Source organism: Typopeltis vanoorti, chromosome 13 (genome assembly GCF_054136105.1).
Source record: "Typopeltis vanoorti isolate ZY-2024b chromosome 13, IOZ_Tvanoo_1.0, whole genome shotgun sequence".
Taxonomy (NCBI): domain Eukaryota; kingdom Metazoa; phylum Arthropoda; class Arachnida; order Uropygi; family Thelyphonidae; genus Typopeltis; species Typopeltis vanoorti.
This window is the reverse complement of record NC_143561.1, coordinates 113,174,657-113,201,713: the sequence shown is the minus strand read 5'-3', so window position 1 is coordinate 113,201,713 and position 27,057 is coordinate 113,174,657. Positions and strand designations below refer to the sequence as shown.

The following is a 27,057-nucleotide window of genomic DNA, read 5'->3' as shown; positions in this document are numbered from 1 at the left end:
TAATTAGCAGCCAACTCACAGCACCACCGTGTAGACACTAGAGCATATTCAGAGAGACGTGCCTAAGTAATCATCTTCCACGATAATAACGTGTAGACACTGGAGCATATTCAGAGAGATGTGCCTAAGTAATAACCATGATAACATTGCACAAATTGAACCATCAAACAGGTTAGACAATGTCACAAAATTTTTGCTGTGGTCCAAAACTTCTCCCAAAAATTTAACTTTTATAGCCTTTTGAAACAGGAGTTCAAAATGCAACATTTCCAATGTTATAGTTAAGTGGTTAGCATGCAAATAGCATTAAAAGCAAACAAAATTCTTCCAGCAAGCAACTGTAAATCAATAGAACATGTTTCAATGTTGCGTGTTAAATTTATGTCACTAGACTCGATATAGCTCTGGTAATCACCATCAAGTGGATTTTTATTAATCTTTATATATCTAAGGTTCTTATCTATAATATGCTCAAATGATATTTTTGAAAACATTCTCACATCTTCCATTATAATAGGATTGCCTGATACACTTCTAGGAATTCTTATCAAGACACTAAATATATTAACTATGTAATTTACTATAAGTCAGAGGCGTTGAACTTTAGTCGTGATGCCAGACTACACATATGCCTATGGATTGTATCATCAGTCTTCATAAATTAACTCTAAAATTTGTGAAGACTGATGATATAGTCCAGATTTTGTCCAAGATGATCATCTTTGTCCACATGGTATTTCCTTGTTATTTTTTTTAACATGTGAGGTAGGTACCAGACAAAATGTTACTGCATTAAGTTTGAACTTTAACACCTGAAATGCAAGTTTAGCAAATATTTAAGCATGTCAAAAATCATTTAATGAAAAAAAAAAAAAAAAAAACTTTATCATTGAGCAAAATACATATGTTATCTGATTACCATGATATTACCATGAAATGAAATTATGGAAATCAGTTTGGATATACCATTTGGCCTCATTTCAATTATTATTATTATTATGCGACACCTCCAGGGAATCCAATGACTCATCGTGGGAGGGCACACTACTCTGCTAATACATCTCATCCTCTCCACTACTAATTAATTCTCCAACTATGACACTAGGGGTGCTGAAGGTTCAAAGTAGTATAACTGAGAGGATACCTCCACATAGCCTTTAAAGGAATGTGGAGAACCGACCAGGGCTACTGATCTAATTTCCAATCCTCACCTTCTCCTGTTGCACCCTGTTAGGTATTTACCTGGATACTGAAAGAATGAGGATGGGCTGGAAATTTGGGATTTAGCCAAACAAATTGTATTCTTATTGGCTTAAACCACAACATTGAATGATGGTACAACATAATAGGATTTCATGCTGGGGCATCGCCCGGTTAAACAATGCCGCCATTGTTTCTGCCGGAGAACCAGAATGAACAGCGAAAAGTCAGCCACTGGAACAAATCCTAAAACACATCCCAACTCAATATCACTAGAATTGAAGATCGGTACTATCAACATAAGAAGCCTGAATTGCAAAGAAATGGAGCTAGCGGAGGATTAGATAAGTACCAAATTGACATAATAGGGGTGACTGAAACAAAAAAGACCAAAACTGGTGAGCTCTTTCTGAGCAATAAATACAAAATGTTATATTCAGGCAATGACAATCAAGGAAAAGAAGGAGTAGCCATAGTATTCAACACTAAATACGAGGCTAATCTTCTTGAATGGCAGGCAATTTCAAGTAGAGTGATATGCGCAAATATCAGAATTGGGAACTGGACAATGAGACTAATTTGTGCCTATGGTCCCACAAAAGGTTCTCCTTAGGTAGAAGTGGAGGAATTTTTTGAAGCTCTAGAGAAAGCAACTGACACAATGTAAAAGGAAAAGTTGGTCTTTGTTGGGGATCTAAATAGCAGAGTAGGAAATGATTGTCAGACATACAAAAATATTTTGGGAAATATTTGGAGAAAAGAGCAAAGCTAATAATAATGGCAAATATCTGTTGGATTTCTGCTCAGGACATGGACTGGTTATTACTAACACCATGTTCCAACATAAAAATGTGCACAAATTCACATGGAGAGAAGAGGCAAGGAATAAGAAAAGTCTCATTGACTATGTTATTGTTGATAGTGATGTTTTCTCCCTGGTGCAGGACACCAGAGTGTACAGAGGATTTGAAATTGGAAGTGATCACTATTTAGTCTTGAGCAGGATAAAATTGAATTTCATATTGAAAAGAATAACATGTAAGAAAGTTTTAAAACGAATAAAAGTTGAGCAGCTCTCAGATGTGAACTGTAGGCTAAAATACACAAAGATTATTGAAGAAAAAATGAAAGAGTTTGAGAACAGGAATCAAACCTTGGAGATTCAACAGCAAGCTCTGAAGAAAACATTGACTGATTCTGCCAGAGAGGATAAAAAAAAAAAAAAAAATCAGAACTCCCTGGTGGACACAGGAAGTTAAAGAAGCAGTGAAGGAAAAGAAGAAAGCATAACACTGTGTAAAACTAGCTAAAGAAAAGTCATGGGATGACTTTGGTAAGAATATAGAAAATAAATATCAAGAAGGTGGCAAGATATTCTGGAGGTTGTTGAAGAAGTTCAGAAATGGAGGAAAGAGTGCTATAAAAGGAATTAGAGATGATAAAGGTGATATGAAAACTGGAGAAAAAGATATCCTTGAAGTATGGAGTAATTACTTTGAAAAATTGCTAAATGAAACTAGCAATGACTACAGCACAGTGATATAAAAAACTAATCAGGCAAGCAATCAGGAATACGTATTCACACTTGAAGTAGAAAAAAGCCATAAAAAGTCTGAAATGTGGAAAGGCAGCTGGAGTAGATGATATTCGACAAGAAATGCTCAAGTATGGTGGTATGAAAGTTTTACAGTGGCTACACTGCATAGTTCAGAGGGCCTGGACAGAAGGACAAATTTCAGATGATTGGAGTAGAGCTCTCATAGTACCTGTATATATATAAAAAGGAAAATAGAACTGATTGTGAGAATTAGACAGATATTTCTCTGCTGAGTGTTCCTGGTAAGATTTATGCCAGTATACTTGAGAAACAGTTGTGAACTATTGTGGAAGAGAAGCTTGTTGAGGAACAAGCTGGATTCAGGCCAAATAGAGGCTGTCAGGATCAGATATTCACTTTATGACAAACAGTTGAAACGTCAAGGGAATATAACAAAGATCTGTATTTAAGTTTTGTAGATTTGGAAAAAGCATATGACAAGGTGCCAGGAGAGAAGCTATTCAAACGTTACAGTTGTATGGTGTCAGTGGATCATTATATCAAGCAATACTTGGTCTTTATTTGAGTTGTAAGTCAGCAGTTAGAATTGAAGGAAGTACAGGAAGATGGTTTAATGTTAAATCTGGTGTCAGACAAGGATGTACATTATCACCTCTGTTATTCATTATCTATATGGATTACATTATGATGGGAAGTGGTATTAAACTGATATCAAAATTGGAGATGTTAATGTCAGCTCCTTGCTTTATGCAGATGATGTTATACTTCTAAATAAATCAGCTACAAGTCTGCTAGATTCACTGACTAAACTGAATAACTGTTGTGATAGATATGATATGAAGGCCAGCAATTACAAGACAAAGATAATGAAAATAGTCAGAAGCAATGAAAATATCAGCTGCATTGTAAATGGAGAACCTATAGAAGAAGTAAAATATTTCAGCTACTTTGGCACGATTTTTTAGTGAAGATTGTATATTTAATATTGAAATAGACAACAGAAATAACAAAGCTGATATGGTAGGAAGTCAACTGAATAAATTTATATTTAATAAGAGAGAAATTAGTTAAAACACTAAATTAGTTGTATAGAAGACAGCATTTGAGCCAATTTTAACTTATGGATCTGAGAGCTGGGTCAGAAGTAAAACACTTGACCAAAGCCTAGAGACTGTTGAGTCGTGAAAAAGATTAGAAGTGTGAACAGATGGCATCAATGGATATTAGGAAAGAACTTTACGTTATTAGCATCCAGGAATGCTTTAGCAGAGGTAATCTCAGGTGGTATGGTTACTTAAACAAAATGGGCGAGGAAAGATTAGCAAAAAAAGTGTTCTCTGCCAGGTTGGCAGGAAAAAGACCCAGAGGAAGACCAAGATATAGGTAGATTGATATGGTAAAAAATGCCTTAGAACAGCGCTTCCCAAACTGTGGGCCGCGGCCCCCTTGGGGGCCGTAGGTTTTGTTGAGGGAGGCCGTGAAATAATGAAAACAAATTTAAAATGTTTTAAGACTAAGTATATTTTTTTATTTTAAAAGAAATGTGTTTAACTTTTATTATTTCTTTTTTTGTTATTTTTTTATATTTTAATGGAAAAATTCACACATTGGTGTTGGTTCACAAACTTTGCTTCTTGCGTCTTTCGGCACTTAACGAATATTAGTAAATATTGCTTATTCATATGTTTCATTTCAAAGCAGTGGTTAATTGTATTTACTTCGAATGCTTTCCAGGGAAGTTCCAAATCTTTCTGTCCCTTTCGTTACGCGTTCGTAATCAGGGACTGTTGATATCGACTTTATATACATATCAAAACTCGTTTTATATTATCAGTGTCATCCGAGCTAGTTTTCTGTTACCAATAAAAGTTTCGCATATACTTCACACATGAAAAAAAGCTTAAACAAATTCATGTGGGGATATAGTAACTCGCTTGTAGTGGTAAACAACACGCCCTCCCTAAGAGCCACTATACTGCAGAGGCAATAAAAATAAGTACTTTTATTATGCCAGTGAATAAGGTATGAGGAGTCTGTGTAATATATTTCTCAACAAATAGTGCAATTAGTGACAACTGGGATAAAAACACACTAATTAATGAATCACATGTCCCCTTATACAGAAACTATGCTGTATAGACTGAAACAAAACCATATGTTGCATGGGCAAACACAGTATCTAACTAAAAACTATTGTTATTAATTAGATGTATGTGAGGTCGATTTCCCAAGGCAGCAATAAAATTCAACCGAACGTGTTAAAATTCGTAAAAGTGTTAAAACTAAGTAATATATAATGAATGTTATGGCAGTTTCACATATGGAATTCGGTTGAAGAGAGTTAGCATTTCAACTCAATTTTCAGCTATGCTTTTATCTTTCGGTTGCGCGATCTTTTGTTAATACCGCACCAATCATATGCACGTTTTAATAAACAGACTGCCTTTGCTGTCTGTTTCGCATTAGGCTTAATTACCGTAAAAGGAGAAAAGTCACAAAAGTGAAAAATGTTCCTGGTCCGGGGGATTCCCTTATTCAGGTAATATTCACTAATTTCATGTTATCAGTCTGTGTCGTGCCAGTATTGATAAGTGGTGATATTATTTGATCTATTCTACGTTAAAAATTTTAACCCCTGAGATGGATAAGTGGTTGATAAAAAAAAAAAATCCTGCGAACAATCAGAAGAAGCAGAAACAGACTAAAAAAAAAAAAAGGACAGTATTTCATATTTTACCAGAACAGCCCGCATCGTCTTCAGAACCAAACGGTAGGATGCAAAAAATGTAATATATGCATTTGATTTTTGCAATATTCGCTGTGTATGTTTTGTATTGAATATAAATACAATAAATATTATAATAATATATCTCTATTACGATTTTTTTTTGAGGGGGGCGTGAAATATTTTAATTTTTGCAAAGGGGGCCCTGACATCCAGAAGTTTGGGAAGCACTGCCTTAGAAGATAGAAATATAAGATCTGAAAATGTTAGCTTTGACACGTAACAGATTGATTTGGTTGAAAATTGTAGGTAGGAAGTTAGTAATGATGTAAATTTTTCATGTAGTACTATCATATCCTGTACACTCCTTGAGGGTAAATGTCAGGAATTTGATGATTATGACTATGGCACTACTGCCATCAACGCCATCTATCGCTCATCATCACCAACAATGGTATTTTTTGTCTGTAAATTGCATGTATTCTGAAGGCCGATTTGTCTGTACGTGGGATGAAAAACCAGAGTTCCTGGAAGAAAAAACCCTGCTACCACCATATGAGATCAGCTAACTCACCTTCAACTGAAAAAGCCCATATAAAGATTGCCCTCGTCACGACAAGAATCAATCCCATGTCTTTTCCAATCGAATGGCGCAATGTTCCGCTATTCTTCCAATTACGCTATGGAGGCTTAATGTTAGTGAATTTCTTTTAAAATAGCATTATGTTATGTAGCTTTTGGAAGACAGAATATGAATGTTATTGCAATAACATTTGCTACAGTGAGAGATTATATACATCAGTAGAAAATGTTTTAAGCATATGTGAGCTGCTTAATTACACGCAGTAATTAAAATCTGAACACAATTTCTTTTCGAAAGAACACTTTTTTTTTTTAATGTGAATTCCATTAATGAAAGGTTGTAAAGTAGAGTGCATTAATAGTTGGGCTAAGGATTAGGCATTTGTCAACCACTCTAGAGATCACATATAGAACTTTTTCAAGTCATTTCAGGCCTCCAAATGGTAATCACATAGGGCAATAAAATTTATTATTATTTCAAGCAATTCAGAAACATCATACCCACAATGGAATTCAAACCTATGACCTGATGATTGGTGAGCAGAGAGGCTATCCACTCACTCAACTAGGGCTAGCAAAATGGCAGTCAATTCTGCAAGAATAATTGCTACAGTGAATTTCTTTTCGAATAGCATTCATGTTATGTAGCTTTTGGATGACATAGTGAGAATGTTGCTGCAACAACATTTGCTACAGTGAGAGCTAACTGTATTACTACTCTCACGTTTTAAATAGAAAACTACATTACGTATATAAAGATTTTTTCAGTACTGAAATTTTAACTTACCAGGATCAGAAACTGTACCCATAGATTCTAACTGTGTAAATGTTAAAACCTTCACTGAATCAGGAAAGCCACTCAGTGATGGTGGAGAACTTACTCCCTCCATATATATTATATGGGTTACAAGTGGAATTTGTGACACCATTTTCTATAAAGATATTAACCAGCATAAGGCAAGACTGCATAAAAAGGAAAAATTGTTATGAAAATAATCCTTACACCTAAATCAATTATAAAATTTTACTAAGACCTCATTAACCTGTCTGCATGTATGATGCATAAAAATTAAAATTTTGATAACCATAGATTTTAATAAATATTTCAGAACTGCTATCATGATGTTCAGATGACCTGAGCAGCAAGTTAGTTATCAAAAGAATGTTAGCAAATCACCAATTAGCATACAGGAACAGAAATCAAGAACTTTATTCAATGCTTTTATTTTAATTCCTACTGGAGTATTTAAGTATATAACTCATATGCCATGCTATGATGCAATAATTAACTTACTTTCCAATTATATTGATTTGATATTTAATGAATATGAAGAGAAAAACTGAGTAGATAATTATAACATAATCAAGTAGTTATTATCCATTATATGATTTAATAAACTATTTTAAAACACAATTTTTGGGGTGGGGAAACTACTCTGTCTATAAAAATCCTCGAGTTTCAACTTAATTTACATCATACAAATCATGCTTGTAATAAAGATCTTCTCAAATAAATTTTGAGTAGATAACATTTATCACATTAATAAAAATATTTTGAAATTATATTATTTGAACTGGTGTAGTACATTTTTTTTTTTTTAACTTTATATAAAGAACCTAAAATTCTTTGATTCTGACAGTAACATACTTCAAATTACATCATGTTCTTGGATTTTAAACTTTGAAAATCATGGAATGTACCTCATGGATAACTTTAGTTATTTATGATGATCTCTCATATGCTATCTATTCTAGCTGAACAAGAAAAACTTTCCTTATCCAGCTTTGGACAGGCCATTGAATGATTTGAAGCAACTCATGTGGTCACTGCTAATATTTTATTTCCAAGGCATTTCACTGAGTTTGGCATTGCATCCTTACCAACTGAAGGTTACAGCTATCTTGTGGTCCCCTCCTTATCCTTTGCGAGTAGAGTGTCAGCTTCCTCTCTGGTTGCTAAATACAGAGTACCCAAGACTGTGTTTTCACCTACACACTCTCTTCTACATCAATCAATCGCTTACTAACATCCAATCCTATTTTTCTTTATTTACAAAATCTTGTACTAACAAGTGCCTTAAACATTGACCTCTGGGTATTTAAAGCATCTCCTCACCATTCTCAAGTTAAGTGAAGGTAATCCCAGTGAACTTTAATGCTACCAAAATATAATCCAGACTTACTTACTAGAAGAAAGATCATGCTCCATTCTCCTTCACTTCTGATAACATTCTGCTTGCCAATCAAGATCAGTTTTCTCTTCTTGGGTTGAATTACATATCTAGCCTATCCTGACAAACACATATCCATAGCCTCTTTAGTCACTCCCAAAGCTTGATATTCTGTTCTAATCTAGACAATTTCTCTTTTGGGGAATAAGAGTCATTAATGTATAATGAAAAAGTATGGGCAGAAGCACTGAATCCTGCAATACCCAAGCACTGATAGTAATAACTAAAGGGAAAGGATCCATCCAACATATGCAGAAAGGAAACTGGCAACTCAAAGTGAGGTAGAGTGTGAAATAGTGGCAAATCCAGGAGATTTTGTACAACAGACCTGATAAGATGTCTCTGAAATACCAAGTCACCATATGAGGTTCTCCATAATTTTCCATGGCTTGTGTGCAAAGGTGGGTAAGGATGGGTAGAAAATCTGCTATAGAATTTAAGTGGAACAAAACTGTAAGAGGACTGAAGTCAGGAATCATGGAATGGCCTGGCAACAAGCAGCCCAGAACATGATTAAGTACAGAAATCTTTGAAACATCTTCATTCAGTAGTGGACTGAGAACAGTTGGGGCTCTACGCCAATCATCCAGAATTTGATCTTCTGAATTATGCAGTGTGGCTAAAGTAAACTTTTACACTATCACCACCATATCTGAAAATTTCTGGTCAAATATCATTCACTCAATTGACATGTCGATTCAGGTTTCTGATGGCATTTTCTACCTCAAGAGCTGATAACTGCCCTAATATTTTCTACCACTGTCCTCTCAGTATTTATTTCATTGAATAATCTTTCAAAGTAACTACTCCAGTAATTCAGACTATCTACAGTTTTGGTCACCTTTGCAATCCCATTCCTTTTATAGTATTTTTTCAATATCCTCCAGAACATCATCATCTTCGTGATATTTACCCTCTTTATTTGTAAGAGTTTAACCACATGATGGGTTCCTGAATTTGGATTAGTTATTTTTACACAGAACTTTCTTGCATCAGAGTATATAGCAAGTTTATAGTTTTACAGAGCACTTTACCAACTTTTTTTTACCACAATTGATGTAAAATTAATGGAAAATGGGGTTTTAAAATAAATTACCAGATGAAAGTGTATTATCAAATTAAAATTAGAAGTGACATAAGAGACCTAACTTCCAAAATTCCACAATCTGAATATAGTAAATTCTATTTTTCTAGTATAATGAAAATGGTTTAAAAATGATACTTGTGGTGTAAGTAAGATCCAAATATTGTTCCTTATACCAAAAAAAAACAGAGGAATTTACTATATTCAGATTTTAAATTGTAAAGGTAGGTCTCTTCCACTTTCTAATTTTAAATTTGCTAAGAACCTCTCATTTGACTAGTTTAAAACAATTCATGCCTTAAATATATATAAATTCTAGCCAAGAAACTGGTTAAGAAGGGATGCTATGTAAAACTAGGCTTGCTATAAATTCTTATACATTTTTAAGTAGCAGCAACAAGAACTCAAAGTTGAGGAATCTTGAAATAGCTATCTCAGATGATTCTCTGCATTCTCTGTACCTGCTAGGAACTTTTGATATGCTTTCTTTTCAGAACTGTCTCTTACTTCTAGTTTCACCATGGAGTTGAGATTTATCTATCCTTTGCAAACAGCCTTGTTACATGCCTCCCTTGGTGAATCAATATTTTCTTTACAGTTTATCACTGGGTTTCCATGGTCTGCTCTTGACAGCACTCTTTCTCCAATATTTGTATACATTATAATCACCATCATTGTCAAATTCCTGATATATACCCTCAGGGGTGTACAGGATATGATAGTACTAGATGAAAAATTTACATCATTACTAACTTCCTATCTACAATTTTCCTCCAAATCAGTCTGTTAAATGTCAACACTCCAATATTATCAGGTCTAATATTTCTGTCTTCTAATGCACTCTTAGTCTTCCTCTGGGTCTTTTTCCTGCCAACCTGGCAGAGAACACTTGTTTTGCTAATCTTTCCTCTCTCATTCTGCTTAAGTGACCTGAGATTAGCACTGCCAATGCATTCCTGGATGCTGACAATATCAAGTTCTTTCCTAATATCCTCGTTTTTAATATGATATTGCCATTGATGCCATCTGTACATGCTCCTAATCTTTTTCAGGACTTTCATATCTGCAGTCTTGTGTTTTACTTCTGACCCAGCTCTCAGATCCATAACTTAAAACTGGTTTAAACACTGTCTTGTATACAGCTAATTTAGTGTTCCGATTAATTTCTCTCTTATTCCATATGAATTTATTCAATTGACTTCCTACCATATCAGCTTTGTTGATTCTGTTGTCTATTTCCATATTTAATTTATCATCTTCACTAAAAATCGTGCCTAAGTAGATGAAATGTTTTACTTGTTCCACAGGTTCCTTGTTCACAACACAGTTGACATTTTCAATGATTCTACCTATTTTCATTGTCTTTGTCTTTTTAATGCTGACCTTCATACCATATCTATTACAACAGTTATTCAATTTAGTCAGGGAATCTTGCAGACTTGTAGTGGATTTATTTAGAAGTATAACTTCATCTGCATAAAGCAAAGAGCTGACATTAACATCTCCAATTTTGATATCATGTTTAATACCACTTTCCTTCATAATGTGATCTATATAGATAATGAATAACAGAGGGGATAATGTACATCCTTGTCTAACACCAGATTAAACATTAAACCATCTCAAATAGAGACTGAGCATTGCTTGATTTTTTATATATGGGTACTATGAGAGTTCTACTCCAATCATCAGGAATTCATCCCCATGTCTAGGCTTTCTGAACTATGCAGTGCAGCCACTGTATGACCTTTATACCTCAATACTTGAGCATTTCTGGTAGAATATCATCTACTCCTGCTGCCTTTCCATTTTTGATGGCTCCAAGTATGTATTCCTGACTGCATGCCTGGTCAGTGTTTTTCACTGGTCAGTGCTTGTTTCATTTAGTAGTTTTTCAAAGTAATTACTCCATACTTCAAGGATCTTTTTCTCCTGTTTTCATGTCACATTTATCATCTCTAATTCCTTTTTCAACACTTTTTCCTCCATTTCTGAGCTCCTTCAACAACCTCCAGAATATCTTGCTACCTTCTTGATATTTATTTTCTATGTTCTTGCCAAAGTCCTCCCATGACTTTTGTTTAGCTAGTTTTACACAGTGTTTAGCTTTCTTACATTTGTCTCTGTATTCTCTATGAGCACAAGCTGACTTATTTGGCAGGAACTTTTGATATACTTTCTTTTTTTTCCTTCACTGCCTCTTTAACTCCTGTGTCCACCATGGAGTTCTGATTTTTCTATCCTTGCACACAAACTCACCACATGCCTCTCTGGCTGAATCAATGCTTCAGGGCTTGCCACTAGTTGGGTCAACATATCATCTCTAAAGGCTTTAAGGTTTGTTTTTTTTTTTACTTTAAAAAACTTACATATTTTTCTTTTCAATATGATATTCATTTTTATATTGTTCAAACAAAATGGTAACTGCTTCCCATTTCAAATCCTCTGTATACTCTTTATCCTGATCCAGCCAAGATATTGCTATCAGCAATAACAGTTAAAAAGATTATTTAATTTCTTATCTTCTCTCCATATCAATTTGTGCACATCTTTATGATGGAACATCATTTTAGCAATAAAATCTCAAGAAAGAAATCCAGCAATCATTGACTTTTTCTCCAAATTTTTCAAAAACATTTTCATATCTAGTATTCATTTCTGTCATGTTGTACCATCATTCTATATTATGGTTTAACCAATAAGAATTACAATTTGGTCGGCTAAATCCCAAATTGTAATAGATATGGTATGAAGGTCAGCAATAAAAAGACAAAACAATGAAAATAGGCAGAATCATCGAAAATGTCAACTGTGTTGTGAATGGAAAGCCTGTGGAACAAGTAAAACATTTCAGCTATTTAGGCACGATTTTTACTGAAGATGGTAAATTAAATATAGAAATAGACAACAGAATCAGCAAAGCTGGTATGGTGGGAAGTCAATTGAATAAATTCATATGGAATAAGAGAGAAATTAGTCGGAACACTAAATTAGCTGTATACAAGACAGTGTTCAAACCAGTTTTAATTTATGGATCTGAGAGCTGGGTCAGAAGTAAAACACTTGACCAAAGACTAGAGACCACAGATATGAGAGTCCTGAGAAAGATTATAGGCGTGAACAGATGGCATCAATGGCAGTATCATATTAAAAATGAGGATATTAGGAAAGAACTTGACATTGTCAGCATTCAGGAATGCGTTAGCAGAGCTAATCTCAGGTGGTATGGTCACTTAAACAGAATGGGCGAAGAAAGATTAGCAAAACAAGTGTTCTCTGCCAGGTTGGCAGCAAAACGACCCAGAGGAAGACCAAGATATAGGTGGATTGATAAGGTACAAAGTGCTTTAGACGATAGAAATATAAGATCTGATAATGTTGGAGTGTTGACAAGTAACAGACTGATTTGGAGGAAAATTGTAGATAGGAAATTAATAGTGATGTAATTTTTTTCATGTAGTACTGTCATATCCTGTACACCCCTTGAGGGTACGTGGCAGGAATTTGATGATGATGATGTATTCATTTCTTACTCTGCTGTTTAGATCCCGAACACTGATCAACTTTCTTATGTCATTTGATTTCTCTAATAAAAAAATTCCTGTACTTCTTTCTTAGAATCTCCTGTTGGATTACAGGCACTAATGCTCCTTGTCCAATTTGCCATTTTGAAAATTATCTACATCAATACTATTCAAGAGTTTATCTTTGTGTTTAGTGCTGAATGCTATACCAACTCCTTCCTTCCTTCCTTTCCCTTATTATATACATCCTCTATATAGCATCATGTAGTTAGAAATTTTAGTGTTTATCTTAAAGTTAGTGGGATCATAATCTAAAAGCCCATCTAAAAGTTGTGTAGGCCAGATATTCAATTTCTGGTTGCATTCATTGGTGTTAATGTTCCACTGTGATACTACTCTTATCTGCTCTCATGATGACCATCTATATTGAACACAGACATAGCTTGTGGAGAGATTTCTGTTAAGGGAAACATAAGTCTGTTGACAATGCATAGAGTCAAGTTACCAATGCCTAATTCTGTATAAAAAATACCTGATGTTGATATGTGTTTAAGTGTTACGGTAACACTGTAGATGGCTTAACATCACCAACAGTTACTTCTTTAAGCCTTTTCAAGAAAGGTTAATGACAACTTGAAGAAACCTGCAACAGGATTCTATAATTAGATAGATGTTGCACTTCTTGATATTTCCTTCCTTGTTTAAAATTTATGAGTGCAGATGGTCAGAAATTTCTGAAGAAATGAACAAAGGGCTAGGTACAGTATGTGTTTAATGTAAGAAAATAACAAAGCTGGTATGGGTAGGAAGTCAATTGAATAAATTCATATGGAATAAGAAAGAAATTAGTCGGAAACACTAAATTAGCTGTATACAAGACAGTGTTCAAACCAGTTTTAACTTATGGATCTGAGAGCTGGGTCAGAAGTAAAACACTTGACCAAAGACCACAGATATGAGAGTCCTGAGAAAGATTATAGGCGTGAACAGATAGCATCAATGGCAATATCATATTAAAAACGAGGATATTAGGAAAGAACTTGACATTGTCAGCATCCAGGAATGCGTTAGCAGAGCTAATCTCAGGTAGTATGGTCACTTTAAACAGAATGGACGAGGAAAGATTAGCAAAAAAAGTTCTCTGCCAAGTTGGCAGGGAAAACGACCCCAGAGGAAGACCAAGATATAGGTGGATTGATATGGTAAAAGTGCCTTAGACGATAGAAATATAAGATCTGGTAATGTTGGAGTCTTGACAAGTAAACAGACTGATTTGGAGGAAAATTGTAGATAGGAAGTTAGTAATGATGAAAAATTTTTTTATGTAGTACTATCATATCCTGTACACCCCTTGAGGGGTGCATGGCAGGAATTTGATGATGATGAGTAATGAAGTGTAGCAGCAATGTATTTCTATAACAGAGCAAAGCTTATTCATACCTCTCCAAATCCACGATGTTTCGATTTTTAGCTCAATGCAGGATGGTAATCATTATTACATCCTTACAACTTTTTTATTAGCAAGGCTAGCCAAGTTTAATCATCTAAATGGTCTAAGCTTCCACTTAACTTACTGTTTTGCTATATGTACTATGTTGTTGTGTCCCAATTTACGATTATTAGGCTTGTCAACTATCCTTACATGTGAAACTCTACTTGTCTTTGTTTAAATCTTATTTATATATGAGATATCACCCAAATACAAATATTCACGTTTTCTTCTCCCCTTAGTGTCCCCTAAACATTTATTTTATATTGCACCTTTCAGGACATTTAGTTTTAAGATATAAAATTCAAAAACACAGGAGCAATTACCAAAATAGGTGTGAGTGTGAAACTAATATGCAGTCGTGACTTTATCTCGTAACTTAACAAATTACTCCCCCCCCCCCTCCATGATTAGGTTTCGTACGTTGTTACAAGTGGTGCATTGAGTGGCAATCTCAGACAACTGTATTTTCAATAATTAAAAAAGTTTATTTTTTTATTATTTATTTATTTTTATTATTAATTTTTTAACTAAGTATTCTAAGGAAATTACAACGTCACTAAGATATACATTAAAATAAAATTTAAATATACTTCAATATTTCAGCAACGTCACATTTGCCATTTTCAAGAAACTTAAGTACAAGACACGTGCAGGCAGGCACAACAAACGGTAAATGAGGAAGAAGCAGGAAGCTATTATTTCTCCTAAAGTCCTGATGGTGTCCTCTAGCGGGAATGTTGGTATTCATGGGCGATTGGGCTTGAAGGTCTTCTGATGCAGGTTTCCCAAGTTTGAGGAAGTCTCATGCAGCCAAATTTGTTCAGGTTTGGATTGTTTTCTTGGCTGAAGCTGATTCCATAAAAAAGCCTTTCATACTTGTATTTAGTATGGTGTACTATCGTGACTTTCTTCCACTGTATTCTATGTATGGCTGGTATCCGGTGGATGGTCAGCAAGACCAGAGTGGCTGTACTGGTGAAACCGGATGTAGTCCTTGTGTTCTGAAATTCTGATATTGGCTGTCCTGCCTGTTTGGGCAAAGTAGGACAGCTTACAGCTGCAAGGGACCTGGTATACACCAGGTAGGTCTGGGGGGGGGGGGGTCTTTAGTAGAGCGGATAAGGGATGCCAATATTTTATATGGTCTATAACAAGAAGTTAGGTCATGTTTATTTAGGATTTTTGTAATTTTTTCCAAGGTGCATCGGATATAGGGTATGGCAATGGATTTAGAGTAATCCTTGTTGTGAGTGGGGGGGAGAGGGGTTGTGGTTTACTGGTTTCAATATTTTTTGGATTTTTTTTGGGGGGGGGGGGGGGGGGATAGCCATTGGTTGAGAATGTGGTTTAGTTCTGTGGTTAGGGCATTGTCATTTGAACAGATAAGTTTAGCCCTGTTGTGTAATGTCTTAATGACTCCATATTGTTGCGAGGAGGGGTGGTGGGATTGTTGGTGAATGTATCTGCCTGTATGAGTAAATTTTCTATAGACTGAGAAAACCAAGGTTCCATCAGACTGGCAGGTGACTAGTGTGTCTAAGAAAGGAAGGCAGTTGTTTTTTTCTTCTTCCATGGTGAATTTGATTCTGGGGTGTTGGTTGTTTTATATGTGTTAGGAAGGAGATGAGTGCATTGGAGCCATGTGGCCAAATAGCGAATACATCATCAATATAGCAAAGCCAAATGGTTGGTTTTTGTGTGGGCAGAGTTTAAGGCTTTCTCTTGAAAAAGTCTCCATATAAAAGTTGGCCAAGGGTGGGGAGAGTGGAGAACCCAAACCCATGGCTGTCCCCCTCTATTTGTTTGTAGAATTTTCCTTGCCAAACAAAATAGCCTGAGTTCATTGTGAACTGAAGAAGGGCTGTGATATCGGGAAGAAATTTAGCTTGGATTAGGTCTAAGGATTCTTTGAGTGGGACATTTGTGAATAAGGAGGAGACATCAAAACTGACCATTATGTCAGTGTGTTTGAGTGTAAGGTTTTCTATGCTGGCTTTGAAATGGGCTGAGTTTTTTTATGTATGAAAGTGTGTTGCCAGTATAGTGTGAGAGAGCTGTGGCCAAGTGTTTAGCTAGTTTGTATGTGAGAGAATCAATGCCATCCACTATGGGACGCAAAGGCACATTTTCTTTATGTATTTTTGGGAGTCCATAAATACGGGGCTACGGACTTAAATGGTTTTAATTTGTTAGTGATTTCCACAGGACATGAAGTGACCTTCTTAAGGAGCCTGTGGAGTTTTCTAATTTGGTGGGATTGTATTCGATAGGGAGGTAAGTAGCCCGATCTAACAATAAGGCTTTCAGCTTACCCGTGTAATCCTTTTGGTTAAGCAATATGTGGCGTTCCCTTTATCAGCTTTGGTGATTATTATTTTCTTGTTTTTCTTTAATTCCAGTAGAGCTTTAATTTCCTTATTGGGCATGTTGGCTTTTGGTGGTTTAGCTTTGGTCAGAACACAAGCTACATCCAGTCTGATATTACCTGTGTAATCCTTTTGGTTAAGCAATATGTGGCATTCCCTTTATCAGCTTTGGTGATTATTATTTTCTTGTTTTTCTTTAATTCCAGTAAGATTTTATTTCCTTATTGGGCATGTTGAGTTTTGGTGGTTTAGCTTTGGTCAGAACACAAGCTACATCCAGTCTGATATCGTTGGTGACGTGGTTTAGAAGGTGTCGTATTCCATGTTCAATTCTTATCATAATATCTTCAGCAGGTATTCTTCTGGGCGTGATGGCAAAGTTGTGGCCACAGTAGAGGGCATCGAGTGCTTCAGGTTTAACATCAAATGACGAAAGGTTGACTATCGTTTCGGTAGGAAGTTGTGGTTTCGTGATAGAGTTCTTTTTTAAATTTTCAAATTTTTTGATGTGTCGATCTCGTACTTTTTTAAGTTCTTTCTCCGCTGCAGTGCACAAGATGTCATATAAAATCGACCAAATTTCGTGGCTTAAGGTGCTTGAAAGGTCATCTTCGAGTGCCTGTATAGCTGAGTTAGCTTCACTCAGGAAACGGCGAGTAGCGGCAATTTGTTCTCTGAGTAAAGCTTGGCTCGCACAGTTATAAATGCTAAGTGCCTTTTGCGAAGGAAACGGTGCGTGAATTTCACACAGTTAGGAATTACCTGGTTATCCCGGCAGTGTTTTAGGAAGGCGAGACAATTCAGTTGTCTTGATAGCTTTAACTTCATTTTACCGTAATGGTGTGCTTTACGTGCGATCTCATCTCCGTGGATTATCGTAATTCTTGTGGAAAGGCTTAGACGTTGGTTATGCATTTTTAACTAAGTATTTTAAGGAAATTAGAAGGTCACTTCTTGGCCTGTGGAAATCACTAACAAATTAAAACCATTTAACTCCGTACCCCCCGTATTTATGGACTCCCAAAAATACATAAAGAAAATGTGCCTTTGCGTCCCATAGTGGATGGCATTGATTCTCTCACATACAAACTAGCTAAACATTTGGCCACAGTTCTCTCACACTATACTGGCAACACACCTTCATACATAAAACTCAGCCCATTTCAAAGCCAGCATAGAAAACCTGACACTCAAACACACTGACATAATGATCAGTTTTGATGTCTCCTCCTTATTCACAAATCTCCCAATCAAAGATCCTTAGAGCTAATCCAAGCTAAATTTCCTCCCGATATCACAGCCCTTTTTCAGTTCACAATGAACTCAGGCTATTTTGTTTGGCAAGGAAAATTCTACAAACAAATAGAGGGGACAGCCATGGGTTCTCCACTCTCCCCACCCTTGGCCAACTTTTATATGGAGACTTTTGAAGAGAAAGCCTTAAACCCTGCCCCACAAAAACCAACCATTTGGCTTTGCTATATTGATGATGTGTTCGCTATTTGGCCACATGGCTCCAATGCACTCATCTCCTTCCTAACACATATAAACAACCAACACCCCAGAATCAAATTCACCATGGAAGAAGAAAAAAACAACTGCCTTCCTTTCTTAGACACACTAGTCACCTACCAGTCTGATGGAACCTTGGTTTTCTCAGTCTATAGAAAATTTACTCACACAGGCAGATACATTCACCAACAATCCTACCACCCCTCCTCGCAACAATATGGAGTCATTAAGACATTACACAACAGGGCTAAACTTATCTGTTCAAATGACAATGCCCTAACCACAGAACTAAACCACATTCTCAACCAATGGCTACCCCCCCCCCAAAAAAATCCAAAAAATATTGAAACCAGTAAATCACAACCCCTCCCACCCCTCACAACAAGGATTACTCTAAATCCATTGCCATACCCTATATCCGATGCACCTCGGAAAAAATTACAAAAATCCTAAATAAACATGACCTAACTTCTTGTTATAGACCATATAAAATATTGGCATCCCTTATCCGCTCTACTAAAGACCCCCCCCCCCAGACCTACCTGGTGTATACCAGGTCCCTTGCAGCTGTAAGCTGTCCTACTTTGCCCAAACAGGCAGGACAGCCAATATCAGAATTTCAGAACACAAGGACACTACATCCGGTTTCACCAGTACAGCCACTCTGGTCTTGCTGACCATGCACTGGATACCTGCCATACATAGAATACAGTGGAAGAAAGCCATGATAGTACACCGTACTAAATACAAGTATGAAAGGCTTTTTATGGAATCAGCTTCAGCCCTAAGAAACAATCCGAACCTCAACAAATTTGGCTGCATGAGACTTCCTCAAACTTGGGAAACCTGCATCAGAAGACCTTCAGCCCAATCGCCCATGAATACCAACATTGCCCGCTAGAGGACACCATCAGGACTTTAGGAGAAATAATAGCTTCCTGCTTCTTCCCCATTTACCGTTTGTTGTGCCTGCGTGCACGTGTCTTGTACTTAAGTTTCTTGAAAATGGCAACGTGACATTGCTGAAATACTGAAGTATATTAAATTTTATTTTAATGTATATCTTAGTGACGTTGCAAATTCCTTAAAATACTTCGTTAAAAATGCATAACCAATGTCTAAGCCTTTCTACAAGAATTACAAAAGTTTATTGAACTCTTAAACATGGTACAATTCATTCTTTATCAAATAAAACTCAATTCAATACTAAGAATATATAATACAAATTTTCACTAGCTAAACACAAGTATTAGGTTAAGATCCTACATGAGAATTGTGATCATATCGCCATAACAGATTCTATACATACAAACAAGTATAATCCTAGAACTAGTTGATCCTTTGTCCAACCCCTTACTGGTTTGATCACGCTATAATTCTGTATTTTCTAGGACATATATAATCAGTTACTCTAATTTTCTCACTAAGACAATATGAATTAAATTTATCCTTTCGCTGAGCTAATACACACTTTTGACCTTTAAAACTCTCTTAATTAAAATACAATGTACATGCATAAATCTCTAGGCACATGAATTACGTATTAATTAATAATAACAAGCTTATTTTTATTCTTGTTTGACATGTACTAAATTCTCATTTATCCTTTCAACTGTTCAATAATTGAACAATGACTACAGTTACATATGATTTGAACTGACACGAGATTTTCCAGTACCTTTTGACTTGGGCCTTCTACACGGGTCTCTACCTTTTTCCGATATTTTACCTTCCTAGGACGAACGCTTCTATAACTTATCACTCCTAAGTTCTTTTGGCACCAAGATGGGTTTTCACAATCTTTACCTCATATTCTTTAACCAAGGGCATACATAGGATCATCTATTCTATGGCTGTGAAATTCACCACGTGGGCACTGACTCCTTTATAGAATTTTCTTTCTCTCGTTACAATCACTGGACGATGAAACACACTGACATTATCTTCTCTCTTTTTAACTAAACGCCGTTCCTCATTTCTTACAATTAGAACAGGGAATCGAAATCTCGCACACTTTGTTTCCTTATCGTGTCGGACGGAGAAAACTCCTAACCCGTCACTCAGGAAAACCACGTGAGACCTATACGAAGACTCGTGAAGAAAAACTCTGAGGAAAAAAGCCCTAGGGGGTTCCTAACCCTTTTATACGATGACCCCTACCGACACCTTCAATTTCTTTTCTTCCTACCTTACTGGAGTCCATTTCACTGACCAATTAGAGTGGCATTTTTCTGCCAAAACATCATGCAGTCCGTGTGCACGCGACGAAGTTTCAAATTCGGGAATTATGACCTTGAGCTTTGGTTTTTGTTTAAGCTAACCTCTATGTCATCTATACTAAATTAATCCCCTTTCCAAATTTTCTAAGAATTAACTCGAATCTTTAATCTCTTATTTCAATATAAAAACTAGCCTCTCACATACAAAATCCTATAACTAATCTTCTTTGCTTCACTTAACCTTATTTTATCATATCACAACTGTAATAAAATTCCTTTTTTTTTTTTTCAACTAACAATTTCAGCTATATTTTTCACTTGGATGCAAGCATGCTTTTCTTTCCTTTTATTTTTTGTATTCGTTACTTTCAAAGGCTCTTAACGATATCTGCTTAGGAACAAGCTTGCTTACTTCGTTATCTATACAGGGTTTTTATTTCTTCTCTTGTTACATCATGATAACTGAAATTTTCACATTCTTAAGTTATCAGGGTGTAACAGTATGATCCCACTATGAATCAAAGCATTTATTAAGCTTAAATGCTTGGTTGAAACATGTTTATAATCATTAGTCACTTGCAAATGAGCATTATTTGCCTTATAAAAAAAAAATGGAAAGTCCAGAAATTGCTGACTGGACAGAAGGGCAACCCAAAATGACCTGACACAGTAGCAATGTGCTTTCAGAAGATACTAACAGCCAGAGCACTTGCATATGTGATCTAGGTTCAAGTTTTCTCATTTTTTTGTGGTCACTGCACAGTTTCAATGTTAAGATCTTTTAGATATTGCCTTTCTCTACTCTGACTGCTCTAGAGGCAGATCATTCGAATCATTTATGTTGATACTACAACTGAAGCAATTCTTTTGCCCCCCCCCCCCCCATTCAGTTTCAAAGTCTGTTTTCGGAGGCAGGTATTATCTGCTATGAATGAAGCAGACCGATCCAGAGAAGAATTCATGTTGTTGGATAGGGATGTACAGGCCTAAATTTTTAAGCTCTGCAAATATTTAGTTCATTATGAAGATTTTATATCAATGACATTAAGCTAATGTAATCTTTAAAATTTAAATGTTAATTCTAGATTTTTATAATTTTATACTTTTTTAGTTCTTTCTTATGCTTCCTATATCATTCGCATTTGTATATTTCTCGTGATTTTCCTTTCTTCTATTTCCTTTGATTTTCCTTTGTGTTCTGACATTAATGCAATGTGTGATTTTCTGCAATTTTGTTTAGTATTCTGAGGTCAATGCCATTGCTAGAAAATTTCACTATCGTGAAGGTTTTCAGCTTTAGTTTGTAATCATGAACATAAAATGGAAATAAAATCTATTAGTAAGAATACAAACTTAGCAGTGACAAATGCCCTGATAATTAATAGTCTGGCTTATCACCATTTCAGGAGATTCTTGTAATAAGGGCATCTTATTTTAGTCGGCTCTTGAGAAATGTTGAAAAGTTTATCAGTAAGAACTGTATTCTGATTGAGTAAGCTGCGAAATGCATCCCCCCCCCAAAAAAAAATCAGTACAATATGGTAATAAGAATTAACATTTATGGTTGATATTTACTTCAAATAAAGATATGCAGGATTAAGTGTTTCATAATTATGATTAGAAAGCAAACAGAAAACAATCTCTATGAATTAAAAGTACCTTAATTTTTGGAAGTAAGTCTTGAGAAGTAATTAGATGGGTAACTTCTGTCTGATTAATTCCATATATAATACCTTCTTCACCAAGAGTAGCATAAAGTGTTACAACTGAAATATTACAACAAAATATTCTCATTAATAAATTTCCTACATCGATAAGAACATACACATCTTTCTAGGAAATGCAGATATCCATTTAATTCAATGCAACATAATATCACCTGACAGCTATACACAGCATGCCCATTAAATAATGAAACAATTATTATATCAAAACAAAGAACTATTTGGAAATGTTAATTACACAGATTCAAAATAATCTCCCTCCAACTCCACACAACATTTACATCTGTTGTACAGGTGTTCGAAGGAACAGTTGAAGTCCTGAACGGGAACCTCCTTTAGTGTTTGGGTAACACCACTTTGAATGCTTCAATGTCACTAAAGCACTCCCCTTTCAAGACACACTTCATCTCTGGAAAGAGAAAAAAGTCTGCAGGAGCAAAATCTGACAAAGGGGGGGGGGGGTCACAGCAATAGACTTCAAAGCCCAGAAACTGCTTCACAGACAGTGAACGATGCATGGGTGCATTGTCATGCAACAGTTGTTTCCTGACATATCACATGTGGGTGTATAGACGTTGCATTACTCCTAAATAATACTGACCATTCACTGTGGTTCCCTCAGGAACAAATTCAAGATGGATAATTCCAGCAACAATGAAAAGAACAATGATCATTGTCTCGACACGTGATTTTCGCAACCTTTCTTCTGTGAAAGAGAACACTTCCACACCATTCCATGCCCTGGCATTTCATTTCCGGATCAAACTGAAAACAACTTTCATCATTGGTGACAATTCTTTGCATCACATCACAATCTTGATCAACTGCATGGATAAAATCATGGATGAAAGATGAAATTGCATGTTGTCAATTGATATTAACTCTCTCTCTGTTCATGTGTCAATGTGTGCAGCACAAACCTCGAACAATTCTTGTTGTTTTTCTTTCATCATTTTCTGTATGGACTCTTAGGATGTACAGGTTAATATGATCCAATACAATGAAAGGTTCATTACTAGTTCCCTGTCAAGAATTTTCTTTCAATTTGCCCTGGGTGTTTGTCTTCACCTTAATGTCTGTTTTACTAAATCACCCCTCCACAGACACACACAAGTAAAATAGATGTGCAGGCTGGGGAATCACATACCATACCATTTAGCAACAACCTTTACATACCAAGAATTCTACCCATTAAATCTTGTAGGCAGAGTTCATAGTATGTGATGAAAATCAGAAGGAAATTCAGTTTGGATACACAGTCGACTTACCATAGCAAACTCACAGAATAAAGACTACAGGAATAGTGTAATAGTCTGCTACAGGGAATTTCGTTTAAAAGAGAACAACTGTGTGGATTCGATAAAGAATGAAAATTTGCTATAGTGAGTATCAACTAAATTTGTAATACAATCAAGTTGTTTAAGGAACCATTTTTACTTTGCTTATGTTGAAATTCCAAGAATCTCAACAGAACCAAAGTAAAAAACATGGGTTAAGTTTTTTAGTGTAGGGTGTGAGAAGATTCTTATTAGCAGTCTGCCAGATGCATAGTTCAACCAAATTTAGAATGCATTTGTTAGTTAAAATCTCAACAACCAGAAGAAGAAGAAGAACAAGAAGAATTAAAGGTAGGAACTATCAACATAAGGAGTATTAATGGAAATGAAACATTAACATCCCTTAGCAAAAAAAAACTGGAAAAATAACATGAGGACATAATTGGCATTACTGAGATAAGACAAAAATAGGTGAGATCCTACCAAATAATAAGTAGATGTTATATTCATGCAACAATCAAGGAGAGGTAGTGATAGTATTCAATACCAAAAATGAAAAACTTCTTGACTGAAGACAAATTCAAGCAGGGTTATGTGGGAAAATTGCAAAATAGACAATGAGACTTATTTGTGCCTATGGTCCCACAAAAGATTCTCCTAAGGAAGGAGGAGGAATTTTTCAAGTTATTAGAGCAAGCGGTTAACAAAGAAAATGGGACCTTGTTAAAGGATCTAAACAGCAAATTAGGAAATTAATTCCACCAGGCATTTAGAAAAGTTATCTAAAAATTTGGAGAAAGGGTAAGGTTAATAATAATAATGGTAAGTATCTGCTGTCTGCTTAGGAGATGGATTAGTCATTTCCAATCTGTTCTGCAATGTTACACAACAAGTGTACCATGTAAAGATGTACACAAGCTCATGTGGAGAGAAAACACGAGAAATAAGAAAATCTCATTGACTTTGTTATTGCTGATAGCACATTTTCACAATGGTTCAGGATACAAGAGTACAGTGAGGATTTGAAAGTGATTGCGTAAGTAAATGAATATAGCATTGATAAGAACAGTATGTAAGAAAGAATGTTTTAAAAAGAATTGAAGTTGAATTGCTTTTAGAAGTAAACTATAGACTCCACTATACAAACATTCAGGAAAAAATGAAACAGTTCAAAAACAAGAACCAGACCTTGGAATCATAGTGAAAAACTAAAGAAAATGTTGACTAATTCAGCTAAGGAGGTATGTAATGAAGCTGGATGCAAATATAGAAAAATAAGAACACTACAGTGGACACAACAGGTTAAGGAAGCAGTTCTGAAAAAGATGAAAGTATGCTGAAAGTTCCTAGCAAATAAGTCAGTATATGCCCTAAAATAATATAAAAATGTAAGAGGACTAAGCTATGTATAAAAGTGGCTAAACAAAAGTCATGGGAAGTCTTTGGTCAGAATATAGAAGACAAATATCAGGAAAGTGACAAAATATTCTGGAGGTCATCGAAAAGCTTAAAAATGGAGAAAAGAGGACTGTAAAAGGAATGAAAGTTGATGAAGGTGACATGAAAACTGAAGATAAGGATATTCTAGATTTCTCTAGTAATCATTTTGAAAGACTATTAAACAAAACAAGTAATGACAGCAGTACTAGAAGAATGCAAAGAGGAGTGCATTCAATACTTAGTGTAGAAAGAGCTATCAAAAGCTTGAAATGTGAAAATGCTGCTGGAGTAGATATTTGACTAGAAATGCCCAAATATGGAAGTGTAAGAGTTTTGCAGTAGCTACAGAAGAATTTCTCCACTAACTGTTCCAGGTAAGATTTATACAAATATACTTAAGATGCTGAGAAAAATTGTGGAAGAGAAACTTGAACAAGCTGGATTCAGGCCAAATAGAGATTTAGGTTGTCAAGATCAGATTTTCAATACAATATAATATTACACCTAAGGTCACTCGAAAAGATTTAGTACAGAAGTGTTAGTTTCAACACTATAAATATAGTGTGGATATAAAGATCAAACAGAAGAGCATGAAACAAATCTGAAAGAAATGTTTCTGACAATTATGGAGGAAAAAAAAGGCAAGGATGAAATTGATACTGTCTAGAACATGAACTAAGTATTACTAATGTCATGTTCCAACATAAAAATATATGCATATACACAAATGGGGAGAATGTGCATAAAAGAAGTCTTATTCATTATACTGCTCAGTAATATCTTCAGTTTGTTCCAAGATATGAGAAAGCAGTGCAACCGGGAACTTTTAAAACAAGAAAGGGACTTGAGAGAAGAAGGTAAAATATGAAGAAAATGTTAACTAAGTTGAGCAGCTTTTACAAGTAAATTGTAGACTCAACTATACAAACATTATCAAAAAAAAAAAAAAAAACTGAAAACAAAAACCAAACCTTGCAGTCTCAGTGACAAACTGAAAAAGACATTTATTGATTCAGCTAGGGAATCAGTTAGCAATCTAGCTAACTTAATCAGTTAGCTAGATTGCTAACTGATTAAGTTAGCAATCTAATCTGTTATTAACCCTAACTTGTTAGGTTAGGTTAGTAACCTAACAAGTCAACAGATGCCTTAAAAGAATACAGAAAAAATGTACGAGACTAAGCTACGTATAAAAGTAGCTAAACAAAAAGTCATGGGAAGACTGGTAAGAGTCTTCTCGTGACATGTTTTGTAAAGGTGACATGAAAACAGAAGATAAGGATATCCTAGATGTCTGGAGTGATTACTTTGAAAGACTGTTAAATGAACCAAGCAGTGACAGAAACAGAGTAGAAAAATTTTAAGAGGAATGCAAGGACAAGTACATGTCAATATTTGAGGGAGAAAAAAAAGCCATCAAAACCTTGAAATGTGGAAAGACAGTTGGAATAGATATTAGACCAGAAATGTTTAAGTATGGGAGTATAAAAGTTGTGCAGTGACTACACTGCATAACTCAGTGGGCATGGTTAGAAGGTTGAAATCCCAATGACTGGGGTACAGCTCTCATAGTACCAATCTAAGAGAAACTTAAAGAACAAGCTGAGTTCAGGCCAAACAGAGGTTGTCAAAATCAGATTTTCACTCTAAGACAAATAGTTGAAAATTGGGAATAAGACAAAGATCTGATATGGAATATGGAAAAGATATGGAAAAGCTTTCGAAACATTGCAATTATATGGGGTGAATGGAACATTTTACAGGAAGATGGTTTCATGTAAAATCATAGATCAGACAAGGATGCATATTATCTCCATCTATATGAATCACATTATGAAAGAAAGTAGCATCAGGTCTGATATTAGAGAGGTGTCAAACTTAGCTCTTGGCCTTATGTAGATGACATACTTATAAACACATCTAGTGCAAGTCTCCAGGATTCACTTACTAATTGAATGATAGCCGTAACAAATTTCGTGCCAGAATCAGCAATAAAAAGACCAAAACTATGAAAATGGGCAGCAGCACAGACAACTTCAGCTGCATTCTGAATGGAGATTCTATAGAACAAGTAAATATTTCAACTCTTTAAGCACAGTATTTAATGAGGATTGCAGGTTAAA

The 27,057-nt window shown here is 35.4% G+C and overlaps 1 protein-coding gene across 1 annotated transcript in view; it reads right to left on the bottom strand.

Moving 5' to 3' along the window:
* Positions 1–27,057, bottom strand: part of Acsl (Acyl-CoA synthetase long-chain) — a 393,532-nt gene that overhangs the window by 237,126 nt on the left and 129,349 nt on the right. The window contains exons 6-7 of the mRNA XM_090403141.1: positions 22,153–22,259; positions 6,853–6,997 (exon numbers count right to left, since the gene is read on the bottom strand). Of these exons, the coding sequence (XP_090259267.1) occupies positions 6,853–6,997; positions 22,153–22,259 (252 nt within the window). The remainder of the gene's footprint in view (positions 1–6,852; positions 6,998–22,152; positions 22,260–27,057) is intronic.